Consider the following 23,218-nt stretch of genomic DNA (forward strand, 5'->3'; position numbering starts at 1 on the left):
GGAGGCTGCAGAAGGACCTGGACAGACCAGGAGAAGAATTAGAATTAGCTTTTATTGTCGTATGTATTCATTTGCATGAGTACAATGAAAAGTTTACAAGGGGCCACTTACGGCGCCATCTTAGGTACAAATGTACCTAGGCACAGAATCTTAGTACAAAACAGAAAAATAAAGAAAGCAAGTTAAGAAGTTAAACATTACAGCCCTTCTTATTAAAGTGTAGACAAACAAGAAACACAGTTAATAGTTCAACATCACAGTCCGTCTGTAAGTGACTGACCATGCTCGGCCCGTACCCCTCACAAGGGTTTAACGTCGCCCTCTCCCCCACCTCGGTCTCTCTGCTCCCCCTCTCCCCCACCCCAGTCTGCCTGCTCCCTCTCTCCTCCCGTCCTCGATCTGCCTCCTCCCTCTCTCCCCGCCTCGGTCTCGCTGCTCCCTCTCTTATGCTGACCACCTCAAGCTGCCTTTCCCTCTTTCGGCCCCTAAACCTGCCTTTCCCACTCTCGCTGCTACTTGGGATGACTGCTATCAACGTCAGGGACCTCTCCTGCCACAGACTCGTACCTCACATAAGGGAGGTAGATTAGATTGTACTTGTTGCTGAGATGCTGCTCGCCGAAGCCTCTCAAGCCAATGCCTTACTTCTCACAACGAAGACTACAGACCCAGAGTCCTCAACTTCTCCTCATATGCCAAGTCCTTCATCCTCAGGATCTTTCCTGTAAACCCAATCTGAACCCCCTCCAAGGCCAGCCCATCCTTCTGCAGATACAGGGCTCAAAACTGCTTACAGTGGAAAAAGAAGTGGCATTGGAAGTGGGGAATTATGAGGTTATGCACTTTTGTGCGAAGAATACAGACATAGACTGTTTTCTCAATAGGGAAAAGCTTTGGAAGTCTGAACCACAAAGGAATTTAGGAGTCCTCGTTCTGAATTCTCTTAAGGCTAACATGCCAGTTCAGTTGGCAGTTAGGAAGGCAAATGCAATGTTAGCATTCATTTGGAGAGGGTTAGAATACAAGAGCAGAGATGTACTGCTGAGGCTGTCTTAGGCTCTGGTCAGACCACATTTGGAATATTGTGAGCACAGCTGTATCTGTGATTGCAGAACCAGTATTTACCAAAATTCGCTCTGGACTCAAAACCCTTGAGTTTGTGTAGGACCTCAGCCAGGCTGAGAACCTATAACGGGAAACCCCTACAGTTTAAGGGTACAACTTTGGTTATGCTCTCTTGTGAGAAGCAGCTGGTTTAGCTACCACTGATTGTAATAAAAGGCTCAGGCCCCAAGCCTGATCCAGTGAAATTGGTTGAGATATATTTAACTTGTTTGACTCAACATTTTTCAATTAGAAAATGGCAGCCTGTGTGAAGTCCTAATGAAACACCCATAAGTTTTTCAGAGAAGCCTAGGGACTATCAAAGGAGCCAAGGCCACCTTCCATGTTGACCAAGAAACGATTCCACGATTCTGCAAGGCCCACCCAGTGCCATTTGTCTTACGGGCAAAAGTAGAGGCAGAAATCAGGAGGCTGGAAAGCGAAGGGATCATCAAACCAGTCCAGCCTGTGGAACAGGGAGCACTGGTGGGACCGATTGTGAAGTCCAGTAGGTCGGTTCACCTTTGTGGGGATTTCAAACAAACAGTAAATCACTTTTCACAGCTGGATAAATACACAATCCCTCGAATAAAGGATTTGTACGCAAGACTGGTGGGGGTTGGGGGAATTGGGATGCTCTATCCGTCACAAAGCTGGACATAAGCCATGCCTACCTGCAGTTGTGATTAGATGAGGATTCCCAGAGGTATGCTACAATTAATTCCCATAAGGGTTTGTACCAATATACCTTTTGAGGTATCATCAGCCTGTGCCATTTTCAAGCGGATGATGGAGAATATTTTACAAGGTCTCCTCCAGGTTGCCATTTATTTGGATGAGGTGCCAATAACTTTGAAGAACAATAGAGAGGATTTAGAGAACTTGGACATAATGCTTAAATATTTCCCCAAGACAGAGGTACACCTTAGGAGGGAAAAATATGTTTTCCACACACCCCAAGTGATCTACTTAGGCTATAGAGTTGACAAGGTCAAGTTACACCTGCTGTAAGATAAAGCGAGGGCAATCAAAGGAGCCCTGGCTCCCATGTCTGTACAGGAGCATAGGCCTTTCCTTGAGTTGGTGAATTCTTACAGAATATTCACACATAACCTGACCTCTGTTCTGGCACCTTTACATTTGCGATTGAAAAAGAGTCAGCTTTGGAACCGGTCTCGTAGCCAAGATTTAGCCTTTTGGAAAGTGAAGAAGCAGCTACCATCATCTAAGGTCTCGGCACTCTATGATCTGAAGTGAGATGTGGTGCTAACATGTGATGCCTCTCCTTATGTATTTGGGTAGTGTTGGTTCACACATAGCCCAATGGAGAGGAACACCCAAACAGAGAAGAAAGGTTTGGCAGTCATCTTTGGTGTGAGAAAGTTACACCAACACCTTCATGGATGTAATTTTTTGGTAGTGACGGACTGCAAACCCTTGCCAGGGCGAACTAAAGAGGATAGGGCCATACCACCCATAGCTTCAGGTGGAATTCAGAAGTGGGTTTTCCTTCTGAGTGTGTACAATTACAAGTTGGAACACCATCCAGGAGGTCAAGTGCCAAATCTGGATGCCTTGAGCCACCTCCCACTGTCACATACACCACCAGTGGTGCCCCCACTGGAAAAGTCCTTTTTTTTAAACTTTCTGTACACCCTTCCCATCCCTGCTGAGAATTTCTGACTGTGGAAACTGAAAGATCCCATCTTGGCAAAACTAAAACAGCTGGTGGTGATAGAAGAAACAGAAGTCCCATCACAACCAGAATTGAAACATTTTTGAATCTGGCGAGTTCAGATCACAATAAAGGACGGTGTATATTTTGCAGAGAGAAAGAGTGATTGCCTCCAAATGTCATTGCTTGATACTGGCTGAACTCTACCAGGGTCATCTAGGGGTTTCTAAAATGAAGATATTGGCTACAGGTTATGTCTGGTGCCCAGGATTGGATGCTGACATCACTGCTTTGGTGGGGCAGTGCCTAGAGTGCCAACAAGGACACAAATTGCCACCAGCAGCTCCCTATCTTTGGGTAAACCCTAGATTTGGTTCCATGTCAACTATGGCAGTCCTTTCATGGTCTGTATGTTTTTAGTCATTGTGGATGCCCATTCAAAATGGTTGGAGATGCATAGAAATCATTCATAAAATTCGAGTATGTCCTAAAGTCGAATGGAATTTGGCATGTAAGGACAGTTACATACCATCCATTGTCGAATGGTCTGGTGAAACAGCAGTCCAAACATTGAAGGAAGGCTTAAAGAAACAGACTACAGCTTCACTTGATACCAAACTTTCCCGGTTCCTGTTTGATTATAGGACCATCACTCACACAACTGCAGGCACAGCTCCAGCAGAGTTGCTAATGGAGACTCTACACCAGGTTAAACCTAATCTTCTGGGCCTGGAGAAGAGTGAAATGGCATCAGGAATGCCAAAGCTGGACACAAGGCTCCTTTAAGCAAGAGAGATAGTTTTGATCAAAGGGCAAGTTTGGGGTCAAAATCATGGGAATGGCCCTGCATGGGTAAGACACATGGTTGACATGAGGTCAGGTCCTGTGATATACAATGTTGGTGTAGGTGAGGCAGTCCTGAACAAGCACATAGACCATATGAAAGCTGCAACCTTGCAAATGGGGCAGGAGCAAAGCATAGCCGGCCCCTCAGAATATCCGCCAAGGCTGTCAGAACCCATGGGTTCTCCACTTCTGCCTTGCGTCAAAGAGGACACGGCAAATGTTGCAGCCTCAACACCATTACTGCCTGAAGAAGAAGATGAGTTTCAGCTGAGATGCTCCAAGTGTAAGAAGTGGACTACACTGTGGTGCACGCCACTAGTATCTGAGGCAGATTTGGAGGAACCAGACCTGGTGTGAAAATGCCCCAGTGGAAGCTGCAGGATAAAGAACAGGCCTATGGGTCAGCCAGGTGGATCTCATAGAATATGAGTTCCCTAATTGAAGCTGATAATCTGGACTGATCAGAGAGTCCTCGCTGACGGATATAAACAGGAGCGTCAGTGGTTCTGTTCACTCAAGGAGCCAGCTCTGTGCTAGCTCGTGAACTGTACACGTGTGGAAAATGGGTGTCTTGTTGACGGGATACCAGCCTTTGTGGAATTACTTTAAACATTACAGGTTATAAACACAAAGTGCTGGAGAAACTCAGCAGGTCTAGCAGCATCTGTGGAGAGAGAGAAACAGAGTTAATGATTTGAGTCCAGTGACCCTTCATCTGAACAGGACCTGATGAGTTTTCCAGCAGTTTCTGTTCTGTCTTATTCTGTCTCATGTTCCATAATATTTAAAACTCCCATACCCAGGCAACATCTTGGTAAATCTCCCTCTGCACTCTCTCCCAGTGTTATTGCATCTCTTTGTGAATATGATTTCCAGAACTGCACACAATATTCTTGCTGTGACGTTTTACACAGTTCCAGAAAACAGATGGAGATCATGACATTAATTGATAATGTTCCATAAAACATCTCTCCTGGTGGTCAAGGAGTCAAAATATGAACATAACAATACCCATTCAAACATATCAACTGAGAGCAGCAGCTAATCCCAACACAGTTTCTACATTCCTGCTGTGATAACCACTTTAAGGGCTATATGGAATCACAAATTCATCTCCCTGTGGATCGCATTGAATATGAGTTCCCATGGTAACAGGCAATGGCCTGTCAGTTGGAACTCATCACCTGACCCCTTTATAAAGCAGACCTCCTGCTCTTCTTCCTCAGTTATATTTGTACGTGGGTGTCATTGCAGGGGGAGCATGTGGTGTCTATCAATGCTGCTGATGCCTTTTAGAGAGGTGGGCACTGTGGGGGTTGGAGTGCTTTATTTCCCCCTCCAACTCCATTCTGATTTAGTTCCCTCCCTCTCTCTCTACACCCCTCACTTTTTTGATGTCAGCATTGCCCCTAACAGGCTTTGCTTGCTAATATACAATTAGGCACCTGGGTGTTTTCCTGGTGATGGAAAAATACATACATAATAAATTCCATTTGTAATGATGTCTTTTCTTTCAATCTCACTATATCTAAAAATACAGGAAACAACTACATACAAAAGCATGGATGATTTGGAGAAAAAAGAAAATAAAGGATACTATTAGGCAGAAAAAAGAAAAAGAAAAAGTCAGCCCCTCTGGGGGCCTCTTGTGGTACAGGGGCAGTATCCCTTCCCCTGAGCCAAGAGACCTGGGTTCAAGCCCCACCTGCTCTAGAGGTGTTCAATAGTATCTCTGAACAGATTTATTAGAATAAAAAAAAGCAGACCCCAGCCCCTCCTCTACAGTTATGTTCATGCCTGGGTGTCATCGTAGAGGGAGCATTTGTTGTGTACAAGTGCTGTCAATGCCTTTAGAGAGATGTGGGCACAGTGGGGATATAGTATTTTATTCCACCGTCCAAGTCCATTTTGGTTTAGCCCCTTTCCCTACAACCCCCTCACTTTTGATGATGTTCATTGTCATGTCAGTATCAAATTAGCGACATGGGTGATTTATTGGTGGTGGTTCACAGTTAAGGGGGAATGAAGCAAAAAAAAATAGTCACAGTGATTGTGCTGGTGGGCAAGTGACTCAGTTGTTTGTGATAGTACTTCTGGGTTAAAAAAATTAAAAAGCAAACTAAGTTCTGAGGGTCTAGGCCCGAAACGTCAGCCTTCCTGCTCCTATGATGCTGCTTGACATGCTGTGTTCATCCAGCTCTACACCTTGTTATCTAAGTTCTGGCAGTGATTGGTAGTTAAAAAGGAGCATTAAAAGAAAGGGTGGTTTGGTAGTGGGGAAGTTATTCAGTTGAATGTGGTAGTACTTAATCACAGCCAGAGACATATACAGCATGGAAACAGGCCCTTCTGTCTCACTTGTACATGCTGACCAGATATCCTAAATAAATCTAGTCCCATTTGCCAGAATTTGGCCCATATCCCTAGAAATCAGACCCAATGTCCCTCTTGTACAGTTATATTCATGCCCGTGTGTCCTCAGAGAGGGTGTCCATCAATGCTGTCAATGTAGCCTCTTCCTTACCCGTCCCTCACCTTTGATGGTTTGTTCCATCTGACCTAGTTCCATTTGCCTGCATTTCACCCATATCCTTCTAAACTTCTCCAATCCATGTACCTGTCCAAAAGTCTTTTAAATGTTGTAATTCTACCTGCCTCTACCACTTCCTCTTGCACCTCATTCCATATACACACCAGGCTCTGCGTGAAAAAGTTGCTCTTCAAGTCCCTCTTCAATCTTTCCCCTCTCACCTGAAACCTCTCCCGTCTAGTTTTGGACTCCCCTATCTTGGGGATGACTTTGCCCATTCACCTTCCCTATGTCCCTCATGATTTAATGTACCTCGATAAGGTCACCCTCAACCTCCTCCACTCCAGGGGAAAAAAGTCCCAGCCTCAACTGTCACTGTATGCAAGTCCAGTCTCCACACCATATGTAGGATGTGATTGCAATGGAAGGGGTGCAGAGGAGATTCACCAGGATGCTGCCTGCGATGGAGCATTTCAGCGATGAGAAGAGGCCAAAAAACTCAGTTTGTTTTCTTTCGAGCAGAGAAGGAGGAATCTGATAGAGGTGTGGAAGATTATGAGGGGCATAGGAAGCAGCTGTTCCCCTTAGTCGAAGGGTCAGTAACAAAGGGGGCATCATTTTTAAGTGAAAGGCAGGAGGTTTAGAGGGGATTTAAGGATCTCTTTATCAACCAGAGGGTGTAGAGGTCTGAAATGCATTGCCTGGGAGACAGGTAACCTCACTATCTTTAAAAATTACTCAGATGAGTACTTGCAGTTTCATAATATTTAAGGATATGGGCCTAATGTGGGAAAGTGGGACTAATGCAGGTAACTATTTTTGGCAGTACAGCTTCAATTGGCTGAAGGGCCTCTTCTTGTATTGTAAATGTTCTGGGTTATGGAAATCCCTTCCATCGACAAATTCTGGCAAATCCTAAGCCTCCCTTTCCTCAATTTTATGGAAAAGATGGTTACATTCCAATACTTCCTTCCTGATCCTACCTTGTTGGCACTCATTGTAACCATTCTAATGTTGGCCGTCTCTACAATGAGGGGTTCGATGCCCCTCTGCTTCTCAATCATTTCTCTCAGCCTCTCGAGCTCCTGAACACACAGCGATCTAAACTGGGTTCTTCTCCTTGAACAGAACGAGATCACACTGCAGTGAATTTGGTGCATCTCTGCCTCAGTCTCTTCGTGCTCATTGTGATGGTGGTCATCATTGTCGAATATTTCAGAAGCAGCTTGCCACTGCCAGGTAAAATTGCCATTACTGCTTTGGTTTTGAATCTTCGATGTTCCCTTACACTCGTTTCTGTTTTTTTTTCCTTGGTGTATTCCCCATTACATTGGCAGACAGTTAGCTGGGTGGCTAGTTTGCTAATGCAGAATGGTGCCAACAGCATGGGTTCAACTGCCATACTGACTGAGGTTACTATGAATGACTCTACTTCTACACCTCATCCCTCGCCTGAGGCGTGGTGACCCTCAGATGAAAATGCAAACCAGTCCCCTCTCTCTGTCTCTAGAGAGACAACAGCCCCATGATCCACAGACTATGGCCTGTCCAAACGTCTTCTAAATTTGGCAAATATACCTGCATCTACCACTTTCTCTGACAGTGCATTCCACATACAAACCACCATCTGTGTGAAAAAGTTGCTCCTCAGGTCCCTTTTAAATCTTTCCCCTTAACCTTACACCTATGCCCTCTGGTTTTGAACTCATCTATCCTAGGGTTAAAGAGCTTGGCTATTCTCCTTATCTATGCCCATCATGATTTTATAAACCTCTATAAAGGCCACACTTCAACCTCATATGGTCCAGGGAAAGAAGTCCCAGACTATCCACTTTCTCCTTATAATTCGAACCCTCCAGTCCCAGTAACATCCTTGTAAATTTTCTCTGCACCTTCTCCAATTTAATAATATTCTTCCGATAGCAGGACAACCAGAATTATATATAGTTCTCGAAAAGTGGCCTTACCAACATCAAATAAGAATCATTGTTTTTCCCGAATGGAATTTTTAAGTGTCAGAGTTGCTGTTGGAGCCTACCTAAATTTTACAGAGTCTGATATATTTTCTCCTTCAATCTGTTTTCTACTCAGTTGTTTTCAGTTAGATAAATCCATCCAAACCTTCGATTTCTCATTCCTTCATCCCTCAATTCAATGTTTGTTCGCATTCCCTTCAATGATGAGCTCACCAGAATATCACCACATGGTTGAATATTGTTGCACAATAGACTGTCGTGTCCAAATGTTTTATCAGGACAAATGAAAGAAATCCTCAACAAAATAGAGGAAAATATGTTACACATTTCAGCAACTGAGCAATGATGAGTAGCAAACGGAAATAGAACCCTGTAGTTTCTCTCTCCAAGACAATTCTACGGCACAATTAATATTAAAGTGCTAACTAATGTGCACCAGGAGGTGATGGCCTAGTGGTATTATCGCTAGGGTTATTAATCCAGAAACTCAGCTCATGTTCTAGGGAACCCAGTTCAAACATAACTGCAGCAAATGGTGGAATTTGAATTCAATAAGAAAATCTGGAAATAAGAGTTGAAACCATTGCCAATTGTCTGTGGAAAAACCCATCTGATTCACTCATGGCTTTCAGGGAAGGAAATCTGTTGTCCTCGAGACAACAAGGTGCAGGGCTGGATGAACACAGCAGGCCAAGCAGCATCATAGGAGCAGAGAGGCTCTGTTGTCGTCGTCTGGTCTACATGTGACTCTAGATGCAAAGCAAGGTTGACTCTCAATTACCCTCTGAAATGGCTTAGCAAGCCAATCAGTTCAAAGGCATTTAGGGACGGGCAATAAATGCTTGCCAGTCAATGACACCCGCATCCCACATACACATTTTCTATGATACATGCAGAAGGACACCCAGAACCCTCTGCACCGAAACACTCTTGAAGATTCTCTCTGTTTAGGGAATGTCACTTTTTTAATCTTCCAACCAAAATGGATAACCTTACACTTATCCAGGTCAAACTCCGTCAGCCAAATATTGGCCCATTCGCCATTCACATCCTTTATCAAGTAAAGGGACCAAATTGTACACCATAGGAGCTAAAGTGATTGGTTGTTTAAGTTCAGGTTCCAGTTAATGGTATCCCCATACTTTGAATAATGGGATAATCAGCACTGGGTAATACCCACAGAATGTCAAGGGGAAATAGTTTAGATTGTCTCTTATCTGACATGGTCCTTTTTTGTCACTTAAATAAGTAACAGAGCCCATGCATGCTGAAGTTTTGAAATAAAGCAGTTTGCAGTGCATGTCCTCAGGTTCATGCAGTTTATGTATAGGGTTGGCTCCAGTGGTCAATGATTTTTCACCAGGCTGCTATCTTTATCAAACACCCTACTTCTTACCTTACTTCAGACTGTCCATTTACCCATCTACTTGCAGGTATATTTTCTGTTACTGCAGGCCTGAAAGTGAAGGGAAGGGATGATACTTTAGAACTGAGATGAGGAGGAATTTTGTCAGTTGGAGTTGGGAGCGGTGAATCTTGGGAACTTATTGGTGCAGAGGACTGTGGAGGCCAAATCAGTGAGTGCCTTTAAGATGGAGATAGAGATGTTCTCGATTGATCAGGGGATCGAGGGTTATGAGGAGCAGGCAGGAGAATGTTTTCTTAACCCCAATCTGCTGTGATCGAATGGCAGATCAGAATCGATGATCTGAATGATTTAATTCTGCTACTATATCTAATGGACTTAGCGGCTCATGGTTATCCATGTGACTCTTTCCCCAATGTAACCCGGTCTACATTGGATTTGCTCATTTGCTACACGTTTATTTGTCTTTCATTTCAATTCAGTCCCTGTTCTATGATATAACCACGGGATATACTTCTCACTCCATGTGTACAGTTCGATACTAATGTATCAAAACCTTGGCTCCATTCAGAAGATATTTTCACAATGTTTGCAGAATGCCCACAAGCTAACATTTTAACATGCGTTCCGTGTTATTATGGCAATACACCATTCTTTTGTTAGCTTTCCACAGGGGACAGAAAGGATCTGTCAAAATACACTGTTCGCGTCTCCACAACGGGAGTATGATGCTCGATGTGGGAATCGAATCACTTGCTGTTTCCAATGTGTCTTCCGAAGATGGGTTCTGATTGTGTGCTTTCTGTTGCTCCCTGCCAATTGTTCCATACTTGTGGCTTCTCCCGAACTGCACACTCTCTCCCCCATACACAGTCAGGAGACTGCAGAGCTTCTTATCCAATCATACAGGATGGAAGAGGCCCTTCAGCCCATCGAATAAGTACCGCCAAATACAGTTCCTTTAGGGGAAAGACTTTATCCAGTCCAGCCGAGATGTGACTCCAGATCCATAGCAATGTGCTTTCATCCCAACTGTCCCTTTGGGCAATTAGGAATGGGCAATAAATGTTTTTCTTTCCAAGAAACAACAGTCCATAAATAATATTAGTTTTGGTTACACAAGGTTCTTGTGCCAGCTCGAGCTAAAAGTTACAAGAGCCGACTAGTCACTTGCATTCAGCAAAACAAACTTTTTTTTTGTTTTCTTGGTGTACATGAGAATCGCTAGCCAGCATTTAGCGTCCGTTCCTAGTTGCCCTTGAGAAAGGGTTAGTATAGCTTGCAAGGCCATTTCAGAGGACAGTTGAGTGTCAACCACGTTATGTGTGTCTCAGGAGTCACATCTCGACAGAAAACAGGTAAGGACAGCAGATTTCCTTCCCTAAAGGTAATAGTGAACCCAATGGGTTCTTACAACAATTGAGAGTGGTCATCCTTAAATGAACTTTTTTTACTCCAGATTTGTACTGAGTTCAAATTTTATCATCTACCATGGTGAGATTTCAATCCACATCTCCAGACCATTAACCTGGGTGTTCTAGATTACCAACCCAGCAACATTACCTTTACACCACTGCATTCCTTAAATGGCTACAACCAAATTCAATACACTCAACATAAACGTTAGATGCATTCAAAAAAACGATTAGCTTCCGATTTCTGGGTTTGACCGTCGCTTCTTGATGAGAAGTAGGGTCGAAGGGTCATGGTTCAACCTCTTTTGGTGACTGAAACCACGATGGATCACAGAATGACGAGACAGACGACTTAGCACAGCACCACATTTCTCCTGTTGGACTTCTATTTCTTCCTAATCATCTCCTTCATGATCACTTCACTCATTTCCTGTGGTTCTCAGGGTCTTCCTTCAGGAAGAGGAGTGAATGATTTAATCATCAGAGTACAGTGTGCAATGGTTAAGTCATTGAATGTGCCTGATTGGCAGCCAAAGTTGAACATTGCCTCCCAGCTCATTCCCAGGACAGGTGACATCCTCATGGCATTATCATTCACCTATTAATCCAGAGAAGCAAATAAAGACCTGGGTTCAAATCCTGCCATGGCAGACAGCAGGATTTGACTTCCATTAAAATAAAACCTGGAAGTAAGAGCCTAATGACGATCATTGTCAGAAAATCCCATCTGGTTCATTAATGTCTTTCAGGGAAGGAAATCTGCTATCCTTACCTGGTTTGGCCTACATGTGACTGCAGACCCACAGCAATGTGGCTGACCCTTAACTGCCCTCTAGGTAATTAAGGATGGGTAGTAAGACCTGGCTCTTTCGGTGATGCTCACATCTTATGAATGAATGAAAAGAAAGTCAATTTAAAAAAATATATAACCACAAATTTCTGGAAAAAAACTCAACAGGTCAGGCAGCTTCTGTGGAGAGAAATCAGAATTAAACATTTTGGGACCAGTGACCCTTCTTTAGAACTGATGCTAGTGAGGAAAATGTTGATATATACATACTGGAGAAGGTTGGAGGGAGAAAGAGTAAATGATAGGTGGAGAGGGAGCCCGGAAAGAGAGAAAAAACATTTGGGCAGACAAAGGAGCGAGTGAAGGTCAGCCTGGGAGAATTAATAGCTGCTAATGGGGACTGTCAGTGGCTGACGTTGGGTTGATGTGGTAGCAGCCCATGTGATGACAAGGCCTGGTGTGTGGGTTTGGGATAAGGACATTGGGGTAAGGAGCACACCTACATTCTGTCCGTTAAAATGACCCTGAGCTTCTGGTTGACTACCATTTCAGCACCACACTTTGTTCCATCCCAGCCAATATTTCTGACTCGGGGTCTTGCCGCAGTGCCCCAGCCAAGCTCAACACAAGGTGGAAAAAACAGCTTCTAATTTTCTGCTTGGGGACCCTGCAACATGCTGAATATTTTACGTCCTGAGCACCTTCTGCCTGTGGCCTTATCCCAGTGCTTACACACCAGCTTCAGAAGAATGGTCACTAGACCTGAAACATTATAACTCCGTATTCTCTCCAAAGATGCTGCCTGAGCTACTGAGTTTCTCCAGCAATTTTGGTTTTTGTTTCTGATTCCCAGCATATTTGTCTATTTTTTCCTCAAATTTTAAAAGTAAACAGATAAGTAGTGAGAAAGTACGAGACGCAGAAGGTGTTAGAAGCAGAAAGACAGATAATTGGAGACGGGGACAGTGAAGGACAGAAAGGAGCAGATCCAGGTGAAGGGAGACGGACATGAGGAGTAAAGAGGTCATACTCACCATTCCACATCTCTCGATGAACTTTCACAATCCCTCTCTCCCACTGGGGGCAAGTCCCTGACTCTCGCACTCTCTCTCTCTCACACACACACACACACACAAAGTGAACGCGATATTTCTCACTCCTGGAGCTCTACACAGTAGAAAAGATTCATGGTTTCCGGACTCACCATGAAATACCCCCAATTCGGTCACTCAATTTCCCCTCTCTTCCGAAATCACAGTTCGTTCAGTTTGTTCCCAGCTCCCACAGCTTAAACACATCTTCCCCAGGTACGAAACATAGCAAACAGTCATCGTTTCTGGAGTTGGAGGATGCTCTGGAGAAACCAGTAGACAATATCTAACCCGGAGCCGCCTCTCCCTCTCTGTTTCCCTCCCTCTCTCCGCAGCAGTCAGACGAGGCAGTACACAAAACTGCAGTTTTCCACGTGAAACAGCAAGAAATCACGTTTTTAGCTCGAGATAACAGTGTGGAGCTGGAGGAACACAGCAGGCCAGGCAGCATCAGAGGAGCAGGAAAGCCTTTCTGAAGAACGGTCCCGACCCGGAACGTCAGCTTTCCTGCTCCTCTGATGCTGCCTGGCCTGTTGTGTTCATCCAGATCCACACTGTGTTATCTCTGACTCCAGCGTCGGCAGTTTTTACTATCTCTGACGTTTTTATCTAGTGGGTACAAATTGAATGCATTTCCAGTGGCACATGTGTTTATTATACAAATTGACATAGGTTCTTATCGTAAAATTGAAATTTATTAAACAATTGAAAAGAAATGTATTACTGCAATAAACCAAAGCGTATCCACAAACGTAAGTTTATTTTACATATTAACATTCTCCTCACAAAATAGAACGTAAGCTTCAGACGCAAATTAACTTGGGCATCTTACACAATCGAACCTAAGTTTATTACACATTTGAAAACAAGTTTACTGCGCAGTTTGTCAGAAGGTGTATTTTGCACTGAGCAAACGAGCCACACAGTCCAACTAGATCTCCACAGCAGGAGGCGATGGTGCCGGGGTCGGGTTTGGGATAGGGGGAAAGGATGGAGGAACCTTGGCTGTCCACCTGGACCTCCACAGCAGGGGACAATGGTGGGAGGATAGTGTTCGAGGGAGCAGGGCAGTCCAACTGGACCTCCACAGCAGGGGGCGGTGGTGAGGGTGGGTAGTGAGCGAGAGAGCAGGGCAGTCCAACTGGACCTCCACAGCAGGGGGCGGTGGTGAGGGTGGGTAGTGAGCGAGAGAGCAGGGCAGTCCAACTGGAGCTCCACAGCAGGGGGCGATGGTGAGGGTGGGTAGTGAGCGAGGGAGCTGGGCAGTCCAACTGGACCTCCACAGCAGGGGGCGATGGTGAGGGTTGACGAAGAGTGAGTGAGCTGGACCTCCAGTTGCCGCAATGGTGAGGGAGGACAGTGAGCAAAGGGTTGATGGTGAGGGCAGGCATTCAGTGAGGGAACTGGCTGCTCCAACTTGACTTCTACAATAGGGGTCGATGGTGAGGACAGTGAGTGAGAGAGCGGGACCTCAACAGCAGGCGATAGTGGTGAGGGAGGACACTGATGGAGGGAGCTGGACATCATCAATATGCTGGGTGGCACTTTGCCAGGGAATATAAACGGACAGACGAGATTTCTTGTAGGCACCTCTCCATTCAGTACCAATTTATTTCACGGCACGATTCAATGCAACAGTATGCAATTTATACAAAAGGAAAATTAATAGTCGCTGCTTCTGACACTGTGGATGGTGCAGGCTTCAAATGGCCCAGACATTCTTCAAGATCCGTGCTCGTTTTCCCTTTTTTCAGTTCAATGGTAGAGAGTGAAGTCACCATAGTCTTGCATTAAAGAGACGACTGGCCGGTGGTTTAATCTGAGGATTACCACGCCTCAACCGAGGGGAGATGTTGAGAAGGAGAGTCCTTCAGAGTAACCTCAGCCGGTGTGGGAATTGAACCCGCTCTGCTGGCATCACCGTCGTACCAACTGATTTGTGATACTTTTAAGTAGTTATCAAGTGCAATGCTGCTTTATAGCTATAGCTCAGTTCGAGGTGAATAACTTAAAGCAACTGCCACAGAAATATTAAACCGAAGACAACCGAACCTGTTGCGTTCCACGACCCAAACAGTTACACAATGTGCACAGTTTGTTCCTCATTTGAGTGCAACGGGATTGCTTGCGTAATTGTGGTCACATTGCAGTTAATGAGACTGGATCCAATGGGGTAGTTGCAACTAGCCTTACTCAGAACACTGAATAGTGGTGAAAGCTTTTGGCTAAATAATTCTCTACCGTTTTGTGCATCAGGCATACCCCAGAATATCCCCAGAGATTTGAGACCCCTCAGAGTCTGCACGATTTATTATTCTTCTAATTGCACAAGACTCGCTGTGACATCCACAGTGTACGGTTGTCATTGCCAATATTGCTTTGTTCTCTCCATTTGCAGATGTGAGTTTCAAAAGAAGAAATTCACATTATTCTGCTGGCCTTCCAAAACCACCTTTGGGCATGGTTTAATGTCCTGATATAGTTTAAAATAGGTTACTAACATTGTCTTTGAAACACATTTATTAAAGATCCACATTACATGAGATAACAAGGCGTAGAGCTGGATGAAAACAGCAGGCCAAGCAGCATCAGAGGAGCAGGAAAGCTGACGTTTCGGGTCTGGACCCTTCTTCAGAAATCTTGTTATCTCAGATTCTCCAGCATTGGCAGTCCCACTATCTCCACATTACATGGTTGTGTTTAAAACGGACCCCCAAAACACCAATAAGCCAATAATATTTTCTGAATTGACGTGCAGTACATATTTGCCAACTCACAACAAGCGTAAAGAAATGAAGCAGATGGAGCGAATTCGGGACCTCGAACCTTCTCAATCTAATCAATAGGATGCTTTACATTCTGATTGTGAATTGGAATCAACTTTACCGCTCACACTCACTCCATACATGTATCTCTGTTGTAATGAGGTCATCAGGAAGGCTAATGGAATACTAGCCCTTATTTCAAGGCAGGTGGTGTATAAGAGTGAGGAAGTCTTGGTGCAACTCCACATCTGGAACACTGTGAGTAATTTTATTCTCTTTATTGAGGAAAACATATAATTTCATTGGAGGAAGTTCAGAGAAGGTTCACTTGGATGTTTCCTGGGATGCAGGGATTGTCTTATGAGCAAAGGTTAAACAGGTTGTGACTCTACTCACTGGAGTTTAGAAGAATGAGAGGTGATCTCATTGAAACATATAGGGGCTTGATAAGGTACCTGCTGAGGGGATGTTTCCCCCTCCTGGGAGAGTCTAGATCCAGAAGGTACAGTCTCAAAATAAAGGAGTGCCATTTGAAGTCTGAGATGAGGAAGAATTTCTTCTCTCAGAGTGTTGAGGAGTCTTTGGAATGCCTTGCCCCAGAGGGCTGTGTGTGGGAGCCGAGTCCTTGTGTATATTTAAGTCTGAGATAGACAGATTCTTGATCAGTCAGGAAATCAATGGAAAAGGCAGGAAAATCGATGTGAGGAATGTTGGATCAGCCACAATCCTACTGGATGGCAGGCTTGAGGGGCTGAATGGCCTGCACCTGTTCCTATGCCTTATGGTGTGAAAGCTATTTTCAGGCGACCATAACTCTGTGTGCCATCAGTAACGCAGCTCCCACTGCTTTCTGAGCTTAACAGTTCCAAAGATTAACAACGCTACCCCCTCCACAACCACAAATAGAAATTCCTCATTATAACTGTGGACCCATTTATCTGAATCGACCCTATTCCCCCTCTCCAGTTCATTTCCTCACAACTGCAAGTATCTCAATAACTCAGTATCTTTTTTTTAAAAATCACCTCCACACATCTGATAAGATCACCTCTCCTGCATCTTTGTTGCATTGTGAATAAGCCCAAACTACATAATCTTTGACCATAACGTGCACCCTTTCAGGCCTGGAAGCAGACAAGAACATATTCTATGAATAGTCTACAATGCAAGTGGATCTCTTTTTAAATAAGGGATAAAGTCAATGTAGTCTTTGCATATGGCCTTACCAACATCCTGCAGGAAATTTCAAAAGTTTTTGTTCCAATAAAGCTTGTAACAAAATCCACCTTCTCTTGCAAAGCTTACTGTGCCTTTTTTTTAAAGTAAAGTGTTACTTTATGTGCGAGCTGCCAGATTTTTCTGTACTGTGGTATATCACTAGACTGTTACTATGGAGACCTCAGTCATATTCTGGGAGATCTATGTTAAAATCCCTCCAAAGCAGATGGTAGAATTTGAATTCAATAATAAGCTGGAAATCCGAGTTTAATAGCAATCTTGTCGATTGTCCAGGAAAGACCCATCTGGTTCACTAATGTCCTTCAGGGAAGGAAATCTGCCATCCTTACCAGGTCTGGCCTACTTGTAACTCCAGAGCCGCAGCAGTGCGGTTGACTCTAACTGCCCTCTTGGCAATTCAGGATGAGCAATAAATGCTGGCCCAGCCGGTGACGCCCACATCCCATGAATGAATAAAAAAATTCTCAGTCCCCTTCCCATCCAAATCATACTCTGATGGTTAGTTTGTACTATCCAACTGAATACTCCCATTTTCCTACATATAAACTCTTTTTCTGCCCATTCACTTAATCTGTTGCTAACCTATTAAACCAACTTTGTGACCTCCCCACAGTTTGTTATCTCCACCGAAGTTTGTAAAGAAAGAAGCTTTTCGCTACAATGCACAAAGTCCATTTACACAGCTCATGACATTAAGTGTAAGCAATACTGATCCTTGTGGCAGACCTCTCAATCTGATAACAGCCTAGTTAGCCAATCTTCATTCACATTGAAGAAAATCATCAAGACAGCCAATGAAATGCTGGCTTTTATATCCAGAGGACTGGAGTAAAAGGACTCAGAAGTAGTGCTGCAGTTATACAAAACCATGGTTAGACCCAGCTTGGAGCAGATCTGTGCACTACACCTTAGGAAGTATAGATTGGCCTTGGAGGGAGTACACTGTAAGTTCACAAGAATGTCACCTCGACGAAAGGGGTTAAGTTATGAGGAGAGATTAGACAAATTAAGCCTGGTCTCTTCAGAATTTAAAAGGTTAAAGGGTGATCTGATTGAAGTCTTCAAGACATTAACAGGAAAGACAGGGTTTATAAATAGAAACTATTTGCTCTGATTGGGGATTCTAGAACTAGGGAATGCATAGTCTGAGAACTAGGGCCACACCATTCAGGAGAGATGTTAGGAAGCAATTCTACACACAAAGGGTGGGAGAGGTTTGGAACTCCCTTCCACAAATGGCAGTAGTTGCTCGATCAGTTGGTAATTTTCAATCCGAGAGAGATATTGTGAAACAAAGGGTTCCCGTGTGGAGTTAGGTCACAGATCAGCCATGATCTCATTAAATGGTGGAACTGAGATGCTGAATGGCCTACTCCTGCCTTCCTCTTTCATGATTCCTAAATAACGGTTCAGGGGCTGGGAGAGAGTGACAGACGGATGGAGATCCTAAAATAAGACAAGGCACTGTGCTCGTTGGAGATCTGAACCAAGAACAGAAAGTGCTCGGGGCAACTCAGCAGGTCTGGGAGCATCTGTACAGAAAGAAAGTACAGTTAACATTTCAAATTCAGTGACCCTTCTTCAGAACAGAAGAGATGGAGACGGTGCCCAGAAAGAAACAAAGGGAAAGGAGAGTAAGGAATTGTTGACAGTTGTTGACAGAGGTTGTTAACCCACTCCCAACACTCCCATATGGGTTACTTCCAGCAGTGTTAACACATTGTCAACTCCTCATCATCTCTATTATCCAGCTTCTCTTCTGCCCTGGTTTTCTATCAACCAGCCCTTTGTCTGCCTACGATTTCTCTCTCTCTCTCTGGACACTATCTCCATTTATCTTTCACCTCCCGCACCCAAACTTCATAACACACACTGCCTTTTACTAGAAGCTTCTAGTTCTGAGGAACTGTCTCAGGGCTCAGAATTTTTTTTTTCTTTCTTTCTTTTTCTTTTTCTCTCTCTCTCTCCCTCCCTCCAGACCTGTTGAGTCTCTAAAGTCTAACTCAAGTTTCGCCAATATTTATCCTATTAGGCTGATCTATTTTCCCTGACAATTGGCATTGGTTTCAGGATCATCATTAAGATCTTAATTCCAGGCTATCATTACATTCAACTGCAACCGTCTGCTGTGGCAGGATTTGAATCCAACTCCCCAGAATGTTACCTGGGTCTCCAGATTAATTGTTTGGTGATAATGCACATTGCGCAAAGTGTGAGAGGGGTTTGGAACTGTCTTCCACAAACCACATTGAATGCTGGACGAGTTTTAAATCTGAGAGAGATAATGTTTTATTGAGCAGAGGCATTAAGGAGTTAGGGGCCAAAGGCAGGTCTAAGCTACAGATCAGCCACTGAATGGCAGAACAGGCTCGAGGGGCAGAATGGCCTACTCCTGTTCGGGTTTTATTTTCGTACATTTTATGACTTATTAGTCTGTTTTCCCGTATATAACCTGTGTACCTGCATGCTTTCACTTGTTCTTGATAGTTTCTGATGTCTAATAGTTCTCCACTTTTCTGGCATACATACATCTTCAGTGTTCATAGAATCCCTACAGTGTGGAAACAGGCCCTTCGGTCCAACAAGTTCACACCGACCCCCAAAGCATCCCACCCACACCCAGCCCTATAACCCACCTAATCGACACATCCCTGAACACTATGGGCAATTTAGCATGGCCAATCCATCTAAGCTGCACATCTTTGGACTGTGGGAGGAAACCAGAATACCCGGAGCAAACCCACACAGACATGGGGAGAATGTGCAAACTCCCCGCAGACCGAGGCCCGAGACTGGAATTGAACCCGGGTCCCTGGCGGTGTGAGGCAGCAGTGCTAACCATAGGCACCTTGCCGCCCCAGAAATGTAGCCGGCAGCGTTGGACCCTGTTTCTTTCAATGGGACGTAGACTTTATTTTTATTGAGACAAAAACCTTCACAAACACCTCTTTCAGCAGAAATGTAAATCTTGTTGGCCTCTCTCTCTCGTACTGCAGCCAGCAGAAGCTGAAGGCCTTGGGTGGGAAACGTTTGCTGTATTTCCGTCACGTCAGATGACTGAGAGGGGGATGGGGGATAAATTAATTCACCGGTTGAGCTTCAGCAAGCAACATACAGAAGCAGACTGCAACAGTTATGTTTTCACATCCACACAAACGCATGTCTCTTCCCTGATGACCGAGGCAGATTCATTTTGATTCAAACCATCCATGATCAAGGCAGCATAAGTAACTCCATCATATTTGTTGTCGTGCACATCAGAATATTCGCCCTGCATTGAGCAACATGGAAAGTGGTGTTTGTAAAGTATCTGCCGATATCCTGTACCTCTGCTCCTCTCGAAAGTTTTTTTTAAATTCGCCTATCTCAATCTCTTGGTTCCTGTCAATCCCTTTCTCACCACCCGCACACCTTGTTCTTTTTGTTTTGTCTTTTTGGTTTCTCGATTTGGATGAGAATATAAGGAGGCATGGTTGGTAAGTTTGTGGATGACACCAAAGTTCGTGGTGTCTGTGAACAGGGTTATCTCAGAGTACAACGGGATCTTGATTAGATTGGCCAATGTGCCAAAGTGGTAGATGGAGTTTAATTTAGATAAATGTAGGGTGTTGCATTTTGTAAGGCAATCTGGGCAGGACTTACACAGTAAATGATAGGGCCCTGGGGAGTGTTGTCGAACAGAGGGACCCCGGGCTGCAGGAGCATATTTCTTTGAAAGTGGCGTCATAGGTAGACAGGGTGGTGAAGGTGGTGTTTGACGTGCTTGCCTTCATTGGTCAGCGCTTCCAATATAGGAGTCAGGATGTCATGTTGTGGCTGTACAAGACATTACTGAGGCCATTTTTAGGATACTGTGTATAATTCTGGTCACCCTGTTAAAGTAGAAAAGGTACACAAAAAGTTTACAAGGATGTTGCTGGGACTGGAAAGTTTGAGTTATGAGGAGAGATTCGATAGGCTGGGACTTTTTTCCCCTGGAGTGTCAGAGGGTGAGGGGTGACCTTATAAAATCATGAGAGGTTTCGATCAGGTGAATAGCCAAGGTCTTTTCCCCAGGTTAGGGAAGTCCAAAACTAGAGGGCATAGGTTTAAGGTGAGGGGGGGGAATAGGACATGAGGGACACCTTTTTTCGCGCAGAAGGTGGTGTGTGTATGGAATGAGCTGCCAGAGGATGTGGAGGAGGCTGGTACAATTACAATATTTAAAAGATATTTGGACAGGTACCTGGATAGGAAAGGTTTAGAGGGATATGGGCACGATGCAGGCAAATGGGACTAGTTCAGTTTAAGATACTTGGTCGGCACGGACAAGTTGGGCCGAAGGTTCTGCTTCCATGCTGTATGACTCTATGATGCTCGCTTTTCAATGTGCTTCCTATGTTTATCTCTCTCTTCATATTTCATTGTCTTTCCCTCCACCCTCCTCATCATCTACACACTTTGCCCCTTTGTTGCTGTCGATTTTCTGCATCCCTCTTTGTCTCACGCTCTCTCATTCTCTTTCTCTCTAGCCATTTTTCCCGTCCATCTCTCTCTCTCTCTCCCTGTCCATCCTGTGGTTGGTCTCTCACTTTGTCAATCAATCCATTTTTGGCCTACTCTTCCTCACCTTCAAAGTATATTCTATATCCCTGGACATTTCTCACTCTCCAAGAGAATCTAATCAGACTTTGCGTAGCAAGAAAATAAGTGATTTGAGTTCGACTAAGAATTGCATGCTTACCATTGTGTTGTGATGCATCATATTGGCATTGTCATCTGGGATATAAGAAGCACAGAAATTGAATTTTTCTCTGCCTGTCTGAGCAGCAAAAATAAATAGTTTATGTTGTCAATTGTTTCTGTGTACTAAAACTCTGTGCTCACTGAAATATAGGCCCAAAATTTACCAAAACTGCCATAGCCCTGCTCTTGCATTGGAGAGACACACCTGGTGGTGGGTTAACCTGAGGGTCAGCACAACTCAAGTGAGGGAGAGGTTGAGACGGACAGTCCTACATCGTAACCTCAGTCGGTTTGGGAAGTCAACCCACACTGGTGGCATCACCCAGCAGCCCTTCCAAGTGAACCACCCTTGACTAACCCACAGTCTAATAAATAGTGACAAATAATATTCATTTGAACTAGATTCTATCCACTAGGATGATCCCCAGTATGAGGGGATTGTCTTATGAGCTAAACAGGTAGGGACTCACTGGAGTTTAGAAGAATGTAAGGCGATCTCATTGAAACATATTGGGGCTTGACAGGGTCAATACTGAGAGGATGTTTCCCCATCATGGGAGAGTCTAGGACCAGAGGGCACAGCCTCTGAATAAAGGGATGCCAATTGAAGACTGAGATGAGGAAAAAAAATCTTCTCTCAGAGGGTTGAGTGTCTTTGGAACTCCTTGCCACAGAGAGGTGTGTGGGTGGGGGTAGAGTCCTTGTGTATATTTAAGGCTGAGATGGATGGATTCTTGATCAGTCAGAGAATCAAGGGTTACAGGCAAAGTGGTCATAGGGAATGTTGGATCAGCCATGATCCTGTTGAATGATGGAGCAGGCCCGAGGGGTTGAGTGGCCTACTGCTGTTCCTATTTCTTATAGACTGTTACCAATTGTAGGGTTCCTTGCACATTCTGAACACGTTCCATAAGTTGCATCATTATCCATTCAGTGCAAACTAATGGAGACTGAAAAGCAACGTAATGTGGATAGTTTTGCCTCCTCCTTTAAACAGAGGAAAACACACCACACACTATTCATTCCAAGGCACTGCGTGTTTTCAATGAAATGGTTCCTTTCTCCAACACCTACCTCGCTGAATATTTTTAAGGCAAGGCTAGATAAATTTTTGAACAGTAAAGGCATTAAGGGTTATGGTGAGTGGGTGAGTAAGTGGAGCTCAGTCTCAAAAAGATCAGCCATGATCTTATTAAGTGGCGGGGCAGGCTCGAGGGGCCAGATGGCCTACTCCTGCTCCTAGTTCTTATGTTCTTATGTAACACCCTGATGCGGTATTGAAAAATCAGGCTATGAGGATGGGTTATAGCACTGACATTTACATTTCTGACTTATTTTGCAAATAGAATTGGACAACAGTGAATACAAACACCAAAAATGCTAGCTTCCACATAATGTGCTTGATTTCACTTGAAGTGAGTCTCCAACATGATGTACACAGAGTCCCAAACGAAATCACTTGTGTTTTGTCTGCCAGCCCTTTAGCTAGCCCTTCTGCAGAAGGGTCACTGGACTAAAAATGTTAACTCTCTCTCTCTACAGATGCTGTTAGACCTGCTGAGTTTCTCCAGCACTTTCTGGTGTTGTTTTCTTTAGAGATAGTAGGAACTGCAGATGCTGGAAAATCTGATAACAAGGTGTAGAGCTGGATGAACACAGCAGGCCAAGCAGCATCATAGGAGCAGGAAGGCTGACG

The 23,218-nt window shown here is 44.3% G+C and overlaps 3 protein-coding genes across 7 annotated transcripts in view; all 3 read left to right on the forward strand.

The window, feature by feature from the left end:
- Positions 1-23,218, forward strand: part of LOC109929682 (histone H2B 7-like) — an 823,479-nt gene that overhangs the window by 216,235 nt on the left and 584,026 nt on the right. The window lies entirely within an intron of this gene.
- The window catches only part of LOC125488138 (histone H2B 7-like), an 844,706-nt gene that overhangs the window by 216,223 nt on the left and 605,265 nt on the right, over positions 1-23,218 (forward strand). The window lies entirely within an intron of this gene.
- Positions 1-23,218, forward strand: part of LOC125488132 — a 52,762-nt gene that overhangs the window by 8,985 nt on the left and 20,559 nt on the right. The window contains exons 3-4 of one of the 2 annotated variants that reach the window (XM_048621020.1): positions 7,284-7,394; positions 15,322-15,370. In XM_048621020.1, coding sequence (XP_048476977.1) covers positions 7,284-7,394; positions 15,322-15,341 — 131 coding nt within the window. In that variant the 3' untranslated portion in view covers positions 15,342-15,370. Of the gene's footprint in view, positions 1-7,283; positions 7,395-15,321; positions 15,371-23,218 lie in introns of those variants that run through there. The other variant, XM_048621019.1, reaches the window with a different exon arrangement.

This window comes from Rhincodon typus, unplaced genomic scaffold, assembly GCF_021869965.1.
Source record: "Rhincodon typus isolate 14 unplaced genomic scaffold, sRhiTyp1.1 hic_rhity00000051, whole genome shotgun sequence".
NCBI lineage: Eukaryota > Metazoa > Chordata > Chondrichthyes > Orectolobiformes > Rhincodontidae > Rhincodon > Rhincodon typus.